Source organism: Gnatocerus cornutus, chromosome 9, assembly GCF_029298725.1.
Source record: "Gnatocerus cornutus isolate USDA-ARS CGAHR chromosome 9, icGnaCorn1.1, whole genome shotgun sequence".
In the NCBI taxonomy this organism is placed as follows: Eukaryota; Metazoa; Arthropoda; class Insecta; order Coleoptera; family Tenebrionidae; genus Gnatocerus; species Gnatocerus cornutus.
In genome coordinates this window covers 5,262,309-5,280,735 of record NC_142241.1, presented here as the reverse complement: position 1 = coordinate 5,280,735, position 18,427 = coordinate 5,262,309, and the positions used below count along the sequence as shown (strand labels likewise).

General features: G+C 34.2%; 4 protein-coding genes and 8 long non-coding RNA genes across 13 annotated transcripts in view; 4 read left to right on the top strand and 8 right to left on the bottom strand.

Moving 5' to 3' along the window:
- The first annotated feature begins 3,997 nt into the window (after positions 1 to 3,997).
- Positions 3,998 to 5,619, top strand: LOC148168061 (uncharacterized). The gene is made up of 4 exons (XM_088045922.1): positions 3,998 to 4,971; positions 5,169 to 5,237; positions 5,319 to 5,408; positions 5,456 to 5,619. Exons 1-4 carry the CDS (start codon positions 4,066 to 4,068, stop codon positions 5,519 to 5,521), a joined length of 1,131 nt encoding a protein of 376 aa, XP_087902048.1. The 5' UTR covers positions 3,998 to 4,065; the 3' UTR covers positions 5,522 to 5,619.
- Positions 5,532 to 5,878, bottom strand: LOC148168060 (uncharacterized). The gene is made up of 2 exons (XR_015770751.1): positions 5,758 to 5,878; positions 5,532 to 5,709 (listed from the first exon to the last, which is right to left on the bottom strand). It is a non-coding gene; the product is annotated as an uncharacterized LOC148168060 (long non-coding RNA).
- Positions 5,879 to 5,982: 104 nt separating this feature from the next.
- On the bottom strand, positions 5,983 to 6,472 carry LOC148168059 (uncharacterized). The gene is made up of 2 exons (XR_015770752.1): positions 6,265 to 6,472; positions 5,983 to 6,129 (listed from the first exon to the last, which is right to left on the bottom strand). It is a non-coding gene; the product is annotated as an uncharacterized LOC148168059 (long non-coding RNA).
- Positions 6,394 to 6,840, bottom strand: LOC148168058 (uncharacterized). Its single transcript, XR_015770757.1, has 3 exons — positions 6,710 to 6,840; positions 6,538 to 6,664; positions 6,394 to 6,485 (listed from the first exon to the last, which is right to left on the bottom strand). It is a non-coding gene; the product is annotated as an uncharacterized LOC148168058 (long non-coding RNA).
- Positions 6,841 to 7,706: 866 nt separating this feature from the next.
- On the bottom strand, positions 7,707 to 8,646 carry LOC148168057 (uncharacterized). Its single transcript, XR_015770753.1, has 2 exons — positions 8,331 to 8,646; positions 7,707 to 8,286 (listed from the first exon to the last, which is right to left on the bottom strand). It is a non-coding gene; the product is annotated as an uncharacterized LOC148168057 (long non-coding RNA).
- Positions 8,647 to 8,710: 64 nt separating this feature from the next.
- LOC148168056 (uncharacterized) lies at positions 8,711 to 9,489 on the bottom strand. Its single transcript, XM_088045923.1, has 2 exons — positions 9,379 to 9,489; positions 8,711 to 9,328 (listed from the first exon to the last, which is right to left on the bottom strand). Exons 1-2 carry the CDS (start codon positions 9,385 to 9,387, stop codon positions 8,774 to 8,776), a joined length of 564 nt encoding a protein of 187 aa, XP_087902049.1. The 5' UTR covers positions 9,388 to 9,489; the 3' UTR covers positions 8,711 to 8,773.
- Positions 9,490 to 9,501: 12 nt separating this feature from the next.
- LOC148168055 (uncharacterized) lies at positions 9,502 to 9,830 on the bottom strand. Its single transcript, XR_015770755.1, has 2 exons — positions 9,713 to 9,830; positions 9,502 to 9,665 (listed from the first exon to the last, which is right to left on the bottom strand). It is a non-coding gene; the product is annotated as an uncharacterized LOC148168055 (long non-coding RNA).
- Positions 9,555 to 10,336, top strand: LOC148168054 (uncharacterized). Its single transcript, XR_015770756.1, has 2 exons — positions 9,555 to 10,064; positions 10,113 to 10,336. It is a non-coding gene; the product is annotated as an uncharacterized LOC148168054 (long non-coding RNA).
- A 1-nt stretch (position 10,337) lies between these two features.
- On the bottom strand, positions 10,338 to 10,663 carry LOC148168053 (uncharacterized). Its single transcript, XR_015770754.1, has 2 exons — positions 10,572 to 10,663; positions 10,338 to 10,524 (listed from the first exon to the last, which is right to left on the bottom strand). It is a non-coding gene; the product is annotated as an uncharacterized LOC148168053 (long non-coding RNA).
- Positions 10,664 to 12,027: 1,364 nt separating this feature from the next.
- On the top strand, positions 12,028 to 12,375 carry LOC148168052 (uncharacterized). The gene is made up of 2 exons (XR_015770726.1): positions 12,028 to 12,151; positions 12,207 to 12,375. It is a non-coding gene; the product is annotated as an uncharacterized LOC148168052 (long non-coding RNA).
- On the bottom strand, positions 12,367 to 14,073 carry LOC148168051 (uncharacterized). The gene is made up of 6 exons (XM_088045343.1): positions 13,674 to 14,073; positions 13,555 to 13,629; positions 13,084 to 13,511; positions 12,819 to 13,037; positions 12,643 to 12,773; positions 12,367 to 12,595 (listed from the first exon to the last, which is right to left on the bottom strand). Exons 1-6 carry the CDS (start codon positions 13,839 to 13,841, stop codon positions 12,405 to 12,407), a joined length of 1,212 nt encoding a protein of 403 aa, XP_087901469.1. The 5' UTR covers positions 13,842 to 14,073; the 3' UTR covers positions 12,367 to 12,404.
- A 1,856-nt stretch (positions 14,074 to 15,929) lies between these two features.
- LOC148168050 (receptor-type guanylate cyclase Gyc76C-like) overlaps positions 15,930 to 18,427 on the top strand; it is a 37,408-nt gene continuing 34,910 nt past the window's right edge. For both annotated transcript variants that reach the window (XM_088044877.1, XM_088044876.1), the window contains exon 1: positions 15,930 to 16,589. The gene's annotated coding sequence lies outside the window, so the exon portion shown is untranslated. The remainder of the gene's footprint in view (positions 16,590 to 18,427) is intronic.

The following is an 18,427-nucleotide window of genomic DNA, read 5'->3' as shown; positions in this document are numbered from 1 at the left end:
GGGTATATCTCTTTGAAAACCCCCATGTCTTCAGTTTAAACGAAATCATTGATTTGAAGGAACGCAAAAAATTCAACATGTTTTGTAATATCTCTTTATTTGTTTTTTTAGCAAGTGGCGGATTCTCTTTATTGTGGTGTTTTTATTCATACGACAACTTAGGAGGCGCCTTTCTTAGAAAGTTTGCGTTTTTTATAATGTTCCTCTATAACACTTTCGGTTATCTTGAATTAACTCAACGCGTTCTTATAGTCGGTACTGTTCTTCGAGCTTTTGAATCACAGTTGGGAAATCAGCGGGTTTTTGTGGAGATGTTAAAGAAATTTCAACGTTTAGTTTCTTTTACTTACAGTACCATTAGTTTAAAAATGAAGTTTTTGTCGATTTTATTGTCCTTTTGGTTAGTTGGTGTAACCACTTCTTTAATTTTTGACATTACAATTTTGATTAAGTATGAAGATTATGGGGTTGGAAATATGTTGCTGCTTCACTTAAGAACTTTTATGACTGTTGTTGCAATTATCGCGTTTTTGGTAGTTTGCGAAAAAGAGGTCAATGACAAGGTAAGGATTTTTATTAATATTGCGCACCTCACTTGCAATTTTTCTTTGGGTCACTTTAATTTTTATATCCACCACAATTTATTTAATTGAAATTGATTATGATAATTCTTTGTAACTCTAAATTAATGATGCAATTAGTGTTCACTTTCTAATTAATGAAGAGGGTTCAATTCAATTTAGTTATTCTCTGTCAACCAACAAAATGACATCCTCAGATTGTCTTTTTTGTCTTCTCCACCCGCAGCACAACATCGCCAAAGTCATTTTTCCAATTCAGTTTTTCTGTCCTCATCGGAAGAATTTTTCTGTGAAGCCCCACTTGAAAATCATCCCAACTATCATAGTATATTACATTTTCTTAGCAATATTTCTGACTTGCGCCATAGTGTCTTACATCTCTCAACTTCCCATAATTTGTAAGAGTGGGCAGTCTACTTGTATTACGTTCATTTCTGATCTTCTAATTATGGCAGGAAGCGCAATTTTGGGACTTCTTCTTATATTCCGGTTGAGATCATATCAACAGGAACTCACCGCATGGTTGTACTTGTTTGAAAACCACAAATCTTTTAATCTTGAAAAAATAATTGATAACGAAACAAAAAAGAAATTTTCAATTTTTAGTTACGCCGGTTTTGTTGCTTTATTTTTGAGTTGTTTTAACGCAGTTGTGTTGTTTCGTTTTTCGTACGACAATCTCGCGTGGTCGTCTTTACGAAAATCAGCTCTTGTTATGTTGTTCCTCCATCACAATCTGGGTTTCATTGAAGTAACTGAAAGGATTTTCATAATCGGTGTAGTTCTCAGAGCTTTGGAGACTCAGTTGTTGAGAAGTGGAAGATCGTCTTTAGTTTTGTACCAACAGTTATCTTCTTTTATAAGTAACAGTGTTTGTCTTTTAATGAAGAGTCTGTTGGTTTTGGTGATAACGTGGAGTATCCTGATTATTGCTTCTATCATTTTTAATACGTTTATTGTGTTAAAATATGGAGAGTATAATGTTGGTATATTTTTTCGTAATTTGAGGAATGTTGTGACTATATCAGCATTAGTCAGTGTTTTGGTTAATTGTGAAAAGGAGATTAATAACAAGGTAAGATAGTTTTTGGGTGAAAGTGAAAAAAATGTCCCAAATTACTGTACACACAATTACAATTAATCTTAAAAATTAGCCCCTCTAGCATACTCTCTCTAATTACTAATTAATTAAGTGGGCTCATATTAATTTCGATGTACCAATTTAATTTAGTTGTGCTGTGCCAACCAGCAAAATGACATCATCCGAATGTCTTTTTTGTCTTGTCCATCCGGAGCGTAACATCGTCAGACTTCTCTTTCCAATCCATTTTTACTGCCCTCATCGGAAACGCAATTTTTCTTTAAAGCCTCATCTGAAAACCAACTCACTTTTGGTGACTTATTATATTTTTTTATCAATCTTTTTTGTTTGCGCCATATTTTCTTACCTTCCTCAAATTTCTATAATATGCAAGAATGAACAATCTACTTGTATTATGTTCATCGCCGACCTAGTGGTTATGGTTGGAAGCATAATTTTAGATTTTTTTCTTATGTCCCGAATAGAAAAATATAAACAAGAAGTAAACTCATGGTTGTACTTGTTCGAAAATCAATTTTTTTTTAATCTTGAAAAATTAATTGATTACAAAACGAGAAAAAGGTTTTTAATTGTCAATCACTCAGTTGTCGTTGTTGTTTTATTGACAACTTCTTTTAACGTAGTTGAGTGGTTTATTTTTTCATACGACACTTTTCCGTGGTCCTCTTTACGAAGATTAGCTCTTATTCTGGTGTTCTTCTATCACAGTTTTGCCTTCTTGGAATTAACTGAAAGGATTTTAATAGTCGGTGTGATTCTTAGAGCTTTTGAGACCCAGCTACTGATGTTGAAAATGACAAGATTGTATTTAGTTAAACGATTGAGGGTGTATCAACAGTTGGTTTCTTTCGTTAGTGATACTATGTCTGTCTTGTCGAGATGTTTGTCGCTATTGTTAACATTGTGGACGATGGTGTTGATTGTTTCTATAATTTTTAATATTTCTATTCTATTAAAATACGGAGAGTATAATAATCTTGATATGTTATTTCGGAATTTGAGGACCGGTGTGACTATAGCAGCAATGGTCAATATTCTGGTGAACTGTGAAAAGGAAATAAATAATAAGGTAAGACAGTGCGTGACAGTAGTTTTTTTGTTTTTTCACTTTCATGTTCTCTTTCAAATAAATGGACAGCTACACATTAAATGATTGCATTTAATCTTCAAAATTGGTTCGTCTTCTCCTTTAGTTTATTTATGATGCACATCGCATACTCTCTCTAATTAGTAATTAATTAAGTGGACACGTATTGGTTTTGATGTTCGAATTCAATTCAGTTTTTCTGTCTGGGTCAACCAGTAAAATGACATCCTCCGATTGTCTTTTTTGTCTGCTTCATCCGGAGCGCCAAACTTCTCTTTCCACTTCATTTTTGCTGTCCCCATCGCAAAATCAATTTTTCCTCAAAACCCCACCTAAAAATCAACTCAACTATGGCGATTTTTTTTATTTTTTTATTGATCTTTTTAATTTCAGCTACGTTTTCTTATGTACCTCAAATTTCTCTAATATGCAAGACTGAACAATCAACTTGCATCATGTTCATCGCTGAATTACTGATTATGGTTGGAAGTATAATTTTAGGTGCTGTTCTTGGATCCCAACTGGTAACGTACAAACAAGAACTAAACTCATGGTTGTACTTGTTTGAAAACCACAAGCTTTTTAATCTTCAAAATTTGATTGATAATAAAACGAGGAAGAAGTTTTTAATGTGCAATTACTCCGTTCTTGTTGTTTTATTAATTGCTTGTGTTAACGCATTTGAGTGGTGTTTTTTTTCGTACGATCAATACCCGTGGTCTTTTTTACGAAGAACGGCGCTTATTGTTTTATACTTCTATCATAGTTTGGGTTTCTTGGAGTTAACCGAAAGGATTTTAATAGTAGGTGTGGTTCTTAGAGCTTTTGAGGCCCAACTGTTGTTGAGAACAAGAACATCGTTTTTAGTTCAAAAGTTGAAATTGTATCAACAGTTAGTTTCTTTCGTTAGTGGCACTGTTTCTCTACTGTCGAAATCTTTGTCGGTTTTAATAGCACTGTGGAGTATGGTGCTAACTACTTCTATAATTATCAATATTTTTATTTTGTTGAAATATGGGGAGTATAATATTGATATGCTCTTTCGGAATTTGAGGACAGGTGTGACTATATCAGCGATAGTCAATGTTTTGGTGAACTGCGAAAAGGAGATAAATGACAAGGTAAGAGTTTTTTTTTGTTTTTTTTTCTCTTTCAAGTTAATGAACAGCCACACAATAAATTATTATTATTTATGATGCAGATAGCATACTCTCTCTAATTAGTAATTAATTAAGTGGACTCCTATAAATTCCGATGTTTTAATTCAATTCAGTTGTTCTGTGGCAACCAGTAAAATGACATCCTCCGATTGTCTTTTTTGTCTTCTCCATCCAGAGTACAACATCGTTAAACTTCTTTTTCCCCTGAAATTTTGCTGTCCTCATCGCAAACTCAATTTTTCCCCAAAACCCCACCTGGAAACCAACTTAACCCTTATGGTTTTCAATATTTTCTTATTGATCATTTTTATTTGTGCTACGTTTTCTTGTTTTCCTCAAATTTTTATGGTATGCAAAAATGAACAATCCACTTGCATTATGTTCATCGCTGATCTCTTGGTTCTGGTTGGAAGTATAATATTAGGTATTCTTATTGGGTCCCAAGTGGTAATGCACAAACAAGAACTAAACTCCTGGCTGTACTTGTTTGAAAACCACAACCTTTTTAATCTTGAAAAATTGATTGATAATAAAGTGAGGAGGAAGTTTTTAATTTACAACTACGCCGTGGTTGTGGCTTTATTATTAGCTTGTCTTAACGCAGTTGAGTGGTGTATTTTCTCGTACGATAACTTCCAGTGGTCCTCTTTACGAAGATCGGCTCTTACTGTGTTATTCTTTTATCACAGTTTGGGTTTCTTGGAATTCGCCGAAAGGATTTTAATAGTAGGTGTTATTCTTAGAGCTTTTGAGGCTCAACTGTTGAGGACTAGATCGCTTTTAGTTCAACGACTGAAGTTGTATCAACAGTTAGTTTCCTTTCTTAGTGATACTGTTTCTCTGCTGTCGAAATCTATGTCAGTTTTGATAACACTATGGATCATGGTGATGACTGCTTCTATAATTATTAATATTTTTATATTGTTGAAATTTGGAGAGTATAACAATATTGATATGTTGTTTCGGAATTTGAGAACAGGTGTGACTATAGCAGCGATAATCAATGTTTTCGTGAACTGTGAAAAGGAAATAAATAATAAGGTAAGACAGTTTTTGCGTGTGGTTGATCTCAAAGTCATTTATCCATCGTTGAAAATGTTAATTGAAGTTAACTAATGCTGACTGAAAGTTGATTTCGTTGCTCGCTCCGCTTAGTTTCCGAATTTATTGGAAAAATTTTCATTAGCTTTTCTTCATTTTTCTATAAAACATTCTGGTTACGTATGAATTTGTTTCAGACCGACGACATCTTGTCTTTATTGTTCCGATACCCAATTAGTAAAATGACGCTCATGGAAGCAACCCAGGTAAGTTTTACCATGAAATTTGTAGGGCAAAGTTAAAATTCTGAAAGAAAAATTTTACACAAGACCCAATTTTTTTTTTAGGTGGAAGTCCTGATATCAACAATGATAATTCAGAAACCCGTTTTGAGAGCCTCCCACATTTTCACCGTAGGAACTCGACTCTTAGCTTCTGTAAGTTTCAAAACAGAAAACCACTGAAGACCACTTTTCTGTTACAGATATCTGGAACTGTGGTCACTTACGTGTTGGTAGCACTGCAATTCCGCGCTTCATGGGCTAAGTAAAACTCAAGTCTAGTTTTTCGTGTTTTATTTTCGCATCAACAATAATAATAATTAGAATTTTATGGGCGAACAAACACATTTTCCTTGGTGACAAAATCCATCAGTTTTTGCGATTCTATCACAATAATACCGACAAAAATGTTCGTATTTACAGACGTTATTTGGACAGTTTGCCAAGTCGCAACCATCTAGAAAATCAGTTAATTAATCAATTTAGTACCGACCTTGGTTTTTACATTTAGCCGCGGATTTTAGAAACTCATCGGTATTAATTGGCTCAAGATTGTCCAAAAACGTGCTGATTTCAAAGGCCGAGCCTACAGCGACGAAAATGAGAAAAACTGCAACGATCTTCATTGTTGTGATTGTGGATAAAAACTGATTGATTTTGATATCGTGATTGATTGTCACAGGATGTAACACCTGTTCAAATAAATTAAAATGAGAGATAACAAGTGAAAAGACTTTTAATCAAACAGCCAAGTGCCGACTTTTCGTCGCTTTTTTATTGCACCTGCAACCACACTTTTGCACCCAAGAAAGCATAGAACTTTTGCCACACAGATGTTGACAACTGATCAATTTCGGACACGTCGTCATTTGAATACCTGGAAAAAACATGACTGATGCAAATTACTTGTATTATCTTTAAATGATCTTTGACCTCACAAATGATAACTCACGGACGTCTAATTATAGTATCGTTGATTAACTGATGAAGTGATTACACAATAACAACTTACCAGAAACATTTTTTTCTTTCAAAGGAGTCGATTTGCAGCCGGCGAAGTAAATCGCAAAAAAGAGACTCACCAGCACGATCGTTTTCATGGTTGTTACAAGTAATTGTTGTAATGAAACTGAATTACTACTCTACGCTAAAGTTAATTTATAGCACTATTGAACTAATAAAGATCGTGTTTAATAAACACAAAGGAAGTTTGTTTTGGGAATTACCAGCGTGCTGAAATGAGTCAATTGAAATTTTATTGTTTGTAACTGGGGATGTTACAAACCGTGATTACCAACATTCGCATATGTTTCTTTTACAAACTCCTACCAACGTCATGTGTCTAAATTTGCAACAAATTCCGCACAGAACTTGGTCGCAATCTCTCTGTCTGCCTGCACACGGGAATTCAACTAGAAAAAACTGTACTCCAAGGTGAGAAAAACACGATCACTTACATGTATCTAATGATAATGTTAAAGAGACACAAAAAATGCACAGTATGAGAAGTTTGTAAATTAGATTCATTTTAAGGATGTTAACTCTTTGAATTTGACATTGAAAATAACCACGAGTGATAAATATTCAATTGCAGAAAGCCAATCTTCGTAATTGACAATAATAAAAATGATCAAAACATGTTTAGACAAATCTCTGACGTGATTAGAGTGTTATCAGGGTTGATAAGTTCTGCATTCACAATCGGTGAAATCAAATTTTAATTGACTTCTAGTAAGGTCTTTTAAAAAACACAACACTTTTTAAGGATTCAACCCTGTTTTCAAAGATATGTTTAATAAAACAAATTAGAAAAGTAAGTAAGTCCAAATTTTAGGGATGCTACCTTTTTTTAAGAAATATAAAATTCGATTTTTGCTAAAAAATGCACCGTCGGAAGAACAGGAAATTTTAAAAATTCCGTCCTGCTTTTGCCACTTGTTTATTAACGTTTTTATTTCCAACTTTTCGATGGTTTGGACTGACAATGGCATTGTAACTGACCTAACATAATAATTTAGTTGCGCATGCTATTTCTGTAGAAAACTTTAAATATTTTTTTTGGAGACTGTGATGTTTTGGAACGCGAAATTCCCAATTTGGCTACTATTTCAAACTGCCGTGTCTGATATTGTGGTTAAAATCTTTGCACTTTATTAGGGTTCACTCTGTATTTGAAGATTCATCAAATTTATATCCTGCGCGCCCCTGAAGTGTTGGGGTATATCATTATATTGTTATCAAAAGCAATAATAAAGGCTCCAAAAATTTTAATGAATATTCTTTATTATTTTAAGATAAAAGATATTATATGTACCTAACAGGGTAGTTTTAGCGTCGCGACGCCTTAATATTGTAATTTTACGCGATTTGTGACCGTTTGTGAAACCAATTGCTAATTTATTTATGTTTCAAAATAATTGTGTTAAAAATGTCTCAGTTGTCATTTTAATTGTATTTAAAATTTGACAAAAAACTGCTCATTTATCAGGTTACTCATACATAATGTAATGAAATAACCCGTTCCAATTATTGAATAATCCGTACTGAAGGTCCGGATTATCAAGGTTGCTCTGCATTACTAATAGTACTAATAAATAATAATAACATAATTTTATTTCCGAAAACAATCAGATCGCCGCTATTTGATGGACGACATTTCTATCCGTAAGTGAGAACACTGCAGTGTCGAACAAGGGATGAAAGCATTCAGTGTCGAGTTAATTTACGCATAAATAAAGACTTAACATTAATAACGAGCTAAACGCCAAATCACAAATCACACTCACATATGGGTTTACTGAAATTAAATTAATCGACCAATTAACTTAAATTAAATTTATTCATAGACATATTGACCTTTAATCAACATTATAATACTTTTAAAACGAGCAATCCTTTCAGAGACATGAACATTTCCTAAAACTACAAAGTCCAACATGCGGGAAAAGACAGCAATCACTGCAATGACCATTTATAATGCAAGCACGATTGCGACAAACTGGTAGGACAGCAGCGCGAGCAAATCTTCGTAAAACTGAAAGAACAATATAAGAAAACTTCTTTTTGGGAAAATCTTACCATTTCGTTCTTGATCTTCATACGATGCCACGGTAACGATTAGAATCGCTACAAGAAGTACACAAAAATTCACTTTCTTCATTCTGAGGAGTGTTACCAGTATGAAGACTTTTAAATTAGTTTGACTCTGAGACGTGTCTCTGGACGTTTTATACACCAAAAAGGAGGCCACCGGGAATCCGAGAGTTCGAGGAACTTGGAGATAAAGTCGTTGTGATTTTTATTGCTGTATTTACCGTTTGTAAATATTTTCATTTGTACAGAAAATTTCATTATTGTTCTAGGAAAAACTGAAATAGGATTGCGAGGTGTTGAAGAAACAGACTTAATTCTTTCTTATTGTTGGATTAAGTAGGTATCAAAATAACTAACAAGTGTGGCACATTTATCATATCTTTTCTTATCTTTAAGACAGGTGTACAAACAAATTTATTTATCTTTAATTAGATTTCCAGGTGTGCCTTCATTTCGTCCCAATATTCCCCAAAATTGTAATGAAAAGTCGCATATTCATCCAAATGATCCCGAGGACTATCAATTTCACTCCCACTTTGAATCAACAAATCAACCATTTCTCTATCGCACCTCTTCAAAATAGCATAATACAACGCAATGCGATCTTCCTCGTCCACACCATTCGGATCGGCTCCTTTTTCCAGTAAATATTGCACTATTTGTAAATTCCTAGCTCTGACAGCACAAATGAGCGGCGTCCCACCTAAAAAACTATCCCTACCTTGGAACTCCCTCAAAATTCGCTCTCTCCTATCTCTGCAAAGAGCTCCGAACGTGGAAAAAACTCTGTTGGTAACATTCACATTGGCACCTGAATCAACGAGAAATCGGAAGACTTCGAAATGCTCGTGAATTATTGAGAGAGTGAGGGCGTTATGTCCGAGGAAGTCGGTTTCGTTCCGGTTTTCTGTTTTCAGCCACGCTTCTTTCAGGGTCTGTAAGTTTCCGGATTTTGCGCTAATGAGGAGGAGATCGGTATAGTGCTGAGATTTAGATATTAAAAAAATTAAATCGCCGGAGAAATTGATCTTACCTCCGTCATGTCGTATTTTTAAGTAACTTTTGGTTGTAGGGAGTGCTAATCAATATGTGTTGATAAGTTCTGTTGATTCGGTTTGAGAGTTCTAGTCATTTCAAAATAAATAAAACTCTACAATTTAACGTCAAAATTTATTTAGGATTTTGTTTGCTTTTACATGCATCTACAACTGTCATTTATGCAGAATCCGGATGAATAAAAAGGCTCTCTTTCCCGACACGTTTTGTAACATCCACTGGGCACACAATTGGGCAGTTTGGCAAGTGCGTAGTTTGCGTGACCTAAGCTTTTAAATGATACTTTTCTTTCTACCATAATAAAAAATTACCTTTAAGTCCAGGATCATCACCCTGTATATAAACCACACACGAGGTGATTAGCAAAAACAAGATTGTTAAAGACATCGTTGTAAAAACACTGAAGTACAAGAAACGACTAGTTTTTACCTCAACTGGAAGGGGAATTGAATGCCAATTTAATTTCGTGAGAGAAACGAAGTGTTAAAGATGTTTGCGTAATTTGTTGTTAATTTACCTATCATTTGAATTGTTAATTCTCCTTGTTCTTGAATCAATTCCTAATTAGTGTAATCGGAAAAAAGTGGTCTTTTTTTGAGCTCGTCTTATCGTGTCTTTAAACTTCACCAGATCATTCACCATGGAAAACAACATTTATAATGAGTAAGTTAAACTTTATTATAATTTCATTGTACTACGTATCGGTTGCAGGAAATATCAAAATAATTTAAAGAAGTTCGAGGAAATGCTCCGCAAGAAAGCAATGGCGAAAAAGAAGAATGTTTACAAATGCACTGTTGATTTGAACAAGGCGTTCATAGCAACGGACAATGAAGAGAATTTGCCGGGTAGAAAAATCAGACCTCATTTTCTTAGATCGAGTTAGGTTGCTGAGCGACTATTATACTTATAAGAGTTTTTATCAATAAATTGTATACCCAATAGAATTAATATTTATTCAAACCACAACCCATTATAATAAAATAAACAATTTATTACATGCAATCACATTTCCCATTTATGCAAAATCCGCTGTACGAAGGATGTCTCGATTTGCATTCAATTTGACACAGTCTCTTGTAGCAACCACTTCCTCTTTTAACACGCTCAAGTTGGTGCAGACCTTGAAAAAAACGTTTTTTTCTGTGATACTAAAAAAAATAATCTTACCTTCTTCTTCTTCTAGAGCGAAAGAGTTTACCATTACGGCAAAAACTGAAGCGATCAACACGAAAATGAATGTGAGTTTCATTTTGAGATCTGGCTTTGACTTTGTTCTACAGACATTCTCTGGTGGCTTTTATATGATTTTGAATCGGGTTCATACAGAGGGGAATCCTTTCTTCCGAGAAGATAAAGCAAAATATTTGTTTTGTTGTGAAAAATTTATATTTGCTGATTATGTTGTTTTGCAATGTGTAGAAACATTTATGTACTTTAAATTAATTACTTTGAGGTTTTTAGTTTATATTTTTATAAATTAGAAGCGCTTGAAATTCCAGGTAGTCGCCAAATGGCAACCGGAATTTTGGGTTTCAGTTTTTCCGGAAAAATTATATATTCCGAATTCCAAAATTCATTTTTTCCGAAATAAAAAAGATGGAAACATTTGAATTTTTTAACCACCCTTAGTAAACAAACAACTTCAGCTACCTTTTACTTTAATTCGTAATTTTGAGAGTTTTAATGCCACAGTTGAAATGAAATTTAGCGAAGCTGCTATTTCTGATTTGTGTATTAATAACTCATCTAAGTTGCAAAACTGAACAGCGAAAGACACAAATTTTAGAAATTTCAATTTTTAAGGTGAAGCAAAAATTTTAGATCCCCTCGATTCGTAATTCGTAATTTTGGTAATTTTTGTTCTACAACTATAAAATTTGGAGGCGTTACTATCTTTGAGTCGTGTATTAACTCTACCAAATTGCAAAATTGTAGAGTGAAACACAAATTTAATAAATTTTTATTTCTGAAAGGAAGCAAAAATTTTTGACATCTTATTCTAAAATTCGTAATTTTGGTAATTTTTCTGCTACAGCTATGAAATTTGGGGAATACTATCTTTGCGTCGAGTATTAACTCTTCCAATTTACAAAATTGTAGAGAAAAAGACACTAATTGAAATTTTAGTAGAACAAACCAACATAATTTACTAAAATTCGCAATTTGAATAATAGCCATAAAATTTGGAACAGTTACTACTTTTGAGTCGTGCTTTAACGCTAGTAAATTGCAAATTTATAGAGAAGAAGGCTTAAATTTTAGAAATTTTTATTTTTAAGACCAACCAAAAATTGTCTCCCATTGTCAGTCTAAGTTTTTTATTCCTACAATCTCTACAATTACCTAAAAAAACTGTTTAGAGAAATTACCACAATTTGTGGCTAAAGTATTGTCGCAAATCCTTTATTGGGATTTTAAATTTTGTGTAATTTTTTATCGTCTCATTGCATTTATTTTTATGTTTCTAAGAAATTAATTTAAACTATTTACTATATTAGCCGTGCTTAAAATTTCCCTCAACTTTTGTTCATCTCACGTAAAAGGGGAATCCTAGCATTTTATTTCATCAGCGCGATAACCTCTTTCGACCTATAAAAACGCCGCGCACCAACAAGAAATCTCAGTGATATAAGCCTCCAGAACTCCACAACTCGTTTTCAAAATGGTTAAAATTACACTTCTCTTTGTCTTTGTGGCAGCATTGCTTGTCATTTCTACCACAGCCCAACAGTTGAACGATTTCAATGGTAATTATCACTTTAGTACCTTTTATTTTTTTTGACTTTCTTTTTTTAGATGAAGTCCAATTAAAACACCGTGAAGCGAGAGGATTCTTTTGCAACTTTGGGCAATGTTATGGAAAATGTAGGCGAGAAGGGTATAAAAGGGCATCGTGTAACGGAGATGAATGTCTTTGTCTTTAATTTTATGGATTTATAAAACTAGATAAAATAAAATTAAAAATTCTTCACTTTTTTATTCATTTACAATAAAACAATTTCAACTGCCATCATAATCCCCAACATTCTTCTCGTTCACATTCCGGTACTGCCACTCAGCAGCCCCCCAACCTTTAACTCCATTAATCTTAAAAGAACAGAGCCTTTCAACCACTTTACTTTCCCAGTCTTTACTAATATAAAAATGAGGAGAGTGGAGAACATTAACTTGGACTCGATAAGTTTTTCCACCTAAAAAACCAAATTATAATTCTATTTGACCACTCGTGAGTCAATACCAGCTCCAAAACTAAACGCGTAGTCAACAGGAGGCGTCCCATCTTCACCGTGTTGGTACAATTCCAAATCGCACCAAGTTAACGGATGGATTTTCTTGTCTTGAGCCGAGTAGACGTACCCCAATGTGAATCTATCAATTTAATTTAGTTTCTGTCATACTGAAGAGGGAACGTACCTGGAGAAAGAAATAGGAAGACAGATTTTCCCAACGTGGAAACGATCTCCAGTCTCTGATGTGAAGAAGTGCAGACCGTATCTGTGAAAGTTCCTCCATTCTCTGTGGTCACCGAAACTATGATCTCTGACTGCGTTGATGTCAATTGGGTACTTCTGTCCGTTTATTGTTGCAGTGCCTTTAACATCACCGTGTTGCTCGTAATGAGTTTGATGGTTACTGCAAAAGGCAGTTAATACTAGAAATAAAAATGTGACCACGTTACGCCTTCAGATTCTCGAAGTACTCTCTACTGAACTTCTCATAGGCCATCGACTTCGCCATAGTCGCCGGATCCATATCTGTATCAAAATTGAAGAGTGGTAACTCTGAGGACCATTCAGCTTCTATTTTAACGTCGACAATATCTTTACGATTTGAGTGTCGTTTCATTTTTCCCTCATACTCGATTTTCCATTTCTTCATGGGAACTATTGGAGATAATGAAATGCCCTCTGCTTTAAATTTAGGGACTTCTTCAATTTGATAGAGTGCCGTTCCTGGAAGTTTAGGAGACTCTAACAACCCAAATTTTGAATCTTTAATGAAGAGATAGAAAAATCCATCGACGAGTTTATTTTTTCTTCGGGCGGTACCAACCACTAAGAAATCGCCGTTTTTGTTAGCGCCGTTGAAGTAAACAGCGTCGATGGCCTAAAATGACGTTGAAATATTGCCCAGGTGTTAAAAAAAATACCTGAGGGTGCCCTGAGAGTGGTTGTGGTCCATCAAACTTTTCTAATTTTGGAGCAGGTTTTAACTTTAGACTAAGCTGAAAGTTCAATTGGTTACAGGAAAGACGAGTGTTATTCAAACCTTTTTAATGGTGAGAACGGTGTACATGAAGATAAACTTCAACCAGAAGTAGCCATTAGGGCGTTGATAAATGTTGAGAATGGGAGGAGGAGCTTTGTTTGCGAGTCTGAAGAGGAATATAATTGATAATGATAGGAGAATTATGCTAGTTTCTACACAGAAGGTCATGTTGTCTGCTACTAATGGGCGATGAGGTTTATCGGAATGCTGGCGGCGGCGATAAGATAGATAAGCGGGACTTAATTATCTATTGTACAAGGTATCAATTCTGATTCATAGCGACCACAGAATATAGCAACTAAACGTAGTCGCTATACTGATGACGTCACGCAAAGGATAGCGGCCGACACTACCGATTCTAAAGTTTAGCGACGTTTACTGAGTGAGATACAGGGTGTTGTAATGATAAGGTTGGCAACGTTAGTTATAACTAAATCGTGATGACAAAAGTGTTTGTAAAAGCGCGTAGTTTTCAAAAACTACTATTTTTTTTAATTTACGCAATCATTTGGAAAATTGTACAGGGTCCGGCAACACTTGTGTCCACCCCCAAAATCGTCTTTAATTTTAAAGACAAAATTTTGAAAATTTGCATACGCTCATAGTTGACAAAGCTCTACAAGCTGACGTAAAAATTTGTTTTTTATCACAAATAGTTTCGGTTCGCGACGCCTTAAAAATGTAATTTTAGCTAATTATGAGGGTTTGTGAAATCAATCTGTAATTTATTTTTTTTACAATATGAATGTGTTAAAAATATCTCAGTTGACATTTTAGATTTAATGCAAATTGTATTTAAAATCTGAGGAAAAAAAGCGGTTTTATCAAGTCAGTTTCCAATTTCATTACGTCAAAATTGGGAACTACGTTTACACTCAACTGTCAACATTTTGTGTCACAAATGTCATCCATCTTTGGTTCGCTTTAGATGGTAACAAAAGTCTTACTCGATGAAATTGTCCCTTTGTCGATGTTAACTATGTCTGGTGTCCATAAAGTGCAACATGCCCGAGTTAACTAAAACTGACCTTCATACTAGTGAATGAAGTGATTTGAGAAATTTTGGTGTAAACGTAGTTTGCCACTGCGCTGTCACAATTTTGAAAACTAACTTGATAAAACAGCATTTTTTTCGCAAATTTTAAACACAATTTGCATTAGATTTAAAATAAAAACTCAAATATTTGTTCCACAGTTATGTTGAAAAAATTTTAATTTGCGAATATTTCCCAAAAAATTCAAAAAACGCTAAAAATTATACTTCTTAGGCGTCGCGACGCCAAACAAACCGTGATAAAAACACAAATTTTTGCGTGAGCTTCTAAAGCTTTGTCAACTATGATCGTATGCAAATTTCTAAAATTTTATCTTTAAAATTAAAGACGATTTTAGGGGTGGACACAAGTGTTGTCATTCTGAGCAAAAATCGGTTTGTGTGCTTTGCCTGTTATAATGTCTGCCTCACTCTGTTCAGCTAGAGAGACCCGAACAGCTACAAAAAATTCAAAATGAAAAAATGCATAAAATTACGAATATTCTGGACGACATAGGACTAACGATCTTTAAGAAAATCATTTGATTAAAAAAGTAAATAAACAGGAACAAGAAGTTTCTTCTACAAAGCTGCCATTTTATCAATCAAAGTCTCAAAAACGCACTAAACTGTCATGCACTGATTAAAATAGTCACAAGAAATTTCGACTCGAAATTCAGTTTTCGACCCAAAATGAAAGTTGAAATTATTATCAACCAGTCGCTAAGAAATTAATTTCGAGCCGAAATTGTGAATCAAAATCTATTCTAAGATGTTACAACGTGATTGCGGATTATTATACATACTTGAGAGATATATTAGTGTCGAAATGTATGGATTCCACATCGAAAAATCGTTGCAAGAAAAGCAGAATATGAAGGTTTAAATTCCTCGGACCCAAAATTTGAGTTTTTTTTTACAAGAATTGGTATAAGCCAAATTTAATGTTCTCTAAGTTAAGATCCTGATTCTTTAACTATTTTCGTTTCAATCGATGTCGAAGTAAAAAAACTTTTGATTTCGTCGAAAAAGTATGATACGTAATCGGGCTGAATTTGATATTATGGGGATCTGTAAAACCGTAAAAGTTCTCTGTAACGGTGTTGTTTATACGGTGTAGATGGCGCGGATACAAGTAAATCGATGGCTCTGTTGCGCTGTTGTAGAACAGATGTAGCCACCATCCTCCATTAAAATGTTAAAAAACCACATTCAACAGGCTGGTTTGGATATCGTAGTCACAGTCACACGGTCAAATCAGATGCATTCGAAGAGTTCGCGATATTAAGTTCAAAGACACGCTCGCTTCGCGTTTACGTGAATTAAGCGAAGTATAAAAAAATTAAAATAATCGTATTAACTCGTTAAAACCAGATCAAATTCCATCAGAATTCCACAAACAAAGAAAAAAATAAATAAACAAGTCAAACTTTGTCAACTCTTTCATTCTTATGTGTCGTGTTATTTAAATAATTGTGTTTACAAATAAGCGCCGAGATAAACCGAGTGTGAAAAAGTCCAAGTTGCGTCGGTTGAATCCAGTGATAAGAAAGCCCAAGTTGCCAAAATAGGTGTTTTTCTCTTCTCAACAGTTCGTTCCAATTAACAGTGTTTTTTCGTCAAAGAAGTAACTTCTAGAAAGTGCGGTGCGGACTATTTGGCCACTGAAAGATGCTGAATATCTACGTCACACCTCGTATAACTTTCCCGTTTTTTCTTTAATCGTTGTGCAAATAATCACGCTTTAAAAATAACATTGCGACCGCAGTGGTTCCTGGACGATTTCTGCTGTTTTGAACATCTCGATCACGTGATAGTGCAATTGTTAAACCAACAAATAACTCGCAGCCTCGATCTGACCCAGTGGGATTTTTAAACACATGGTAAGTGAGTTTTTTGTGATGGTCGCGTTTATTAACTCTCCCATCGTTTGGGTTATTTTCGTCGTCAAGGTCGAATAGGCCTCCGGTTTTATCGTTTGGATGTGTATTGTTGACCTCTTCTCTTGTCATTTCTTATGATGACACGTGTGAACGCCGCATTTGCATTAAATGCGCTCAACTTCGGCCTCGTTTGGAGTCTTCACTTTACGAAATTTTACCGCCAAAAATCGGAGATTATGCAACCGGTCGACACACGAAAATTATACTTGTTTATATCGCTAAAAATATTGTTTAACAATTGAATTTTAATAACACGCTGACGTAAGCTGCTATTTTTAACTTCGGAGGTGCCGTTTCCTTACCTTAGCAGGTTTTTATAAATAACCGAACAATAACTATACATCAAATTAGTATTATTAATTATCATTGTAATAGACTCTTTTTTTTGTTTTGATGCACGTGTTTGTATTAATCTATTTTTAATATTTTTTATCACGTACAATTAAAATTCTAGATAAGTAACGTGGCTAGTACGTCGTCAGTTTACACTAAGCAAATACTTTGAATAAATATCTGTGAAAAATACACTAGATTTAAAACGGTCGCTTAAACACTCTCAGAGCAATTATTTACTACTGTTATTATACAATTTAATTTGGGATAATCTCTTTTAATTTGGTTCAATGTTTCGTACAGACATTAATTATTGCGCTCTGAGCCAAAAAATTTCACTTCAAGGTCGGCTCTGCCAAGAAAAATATCGTACTTTGCCGTAGACAAATGCCAAGCTCTGGTTGTTATCGCAACATTAATAGAAGCGATTTTTCATTTCCTTGACTATTCAACAGTTTGTTTTTACAATTGATGAGTAATATTGTTTGGACGACCTCAGCACACCACCGGCGGATGCAGACATGCGAAAACATTCATGGGCCTAGGGCACACTCTTGGCTTTAAAATGAGCCCACAATCTTAGGTTTCGGGCTCTCGGTTTTGAAAATATCTGACATTCCTCAGAACTCCCATCGTTTATCAAATCGTTTTTCTTGTGACCAACACGGCAAAAATAAGTTTTTCAGGTCAAGATCTGCTTTAGTTTTCGTTTTCATCCAGTTTTTTGAGACAAAAATGAAAAATCTGAAAAAATCAGAGCTCTACCTGAGTTATTGCCTTTAAAATGTCCATCCAAATTGAATCTTCGATTTGGAAAATCTGCGCAATAAATCAAACTTCCAATTTTCCTTTTTCCGGGTTTTGAACTGAATGCGCAAATATTTGAGCAAATTCTCCTCCATAATAATACATAATTGTTATTAAATCAAGCGCATATTTGCTTCATTAAAACAGCAATTTTGTTGGATGTTGTTTGATTACCAATTAATAACTAATTATAATTTATAATTTTAACTAAATAGTGCACACTAACACATTCCAATTTAATTTAAAAAAAATCCATGACTAATGTAACAAATTTTCTGTTTCAATTGTATTCCGTTTAAAAGCATTTCAGAGATGTCGAAACTTTTTATTTTATTTTGATGTAACGTGACAGTTACCGAATTGACCCTCAATTTGACCCCTTTAAAGTGTCTTTCACAAATCGATAAAATTGTTTAAGCGGGGATATGTACTCGTATAATCCCAATTACAAAGATAATAACACCAATGTATAAACAATAATTTAATTGCATAATCAATATTTGACCACAGGCACAGTATCTTATTTCAAAATTCGGCTCTGAACGCGCTATTTTTGCAACCTCGGTGTTACAACATGAGCATTTAACGTAATTAAAAACAAATTAAAACTGGTTTAATTATACCTAATGGATGTTATC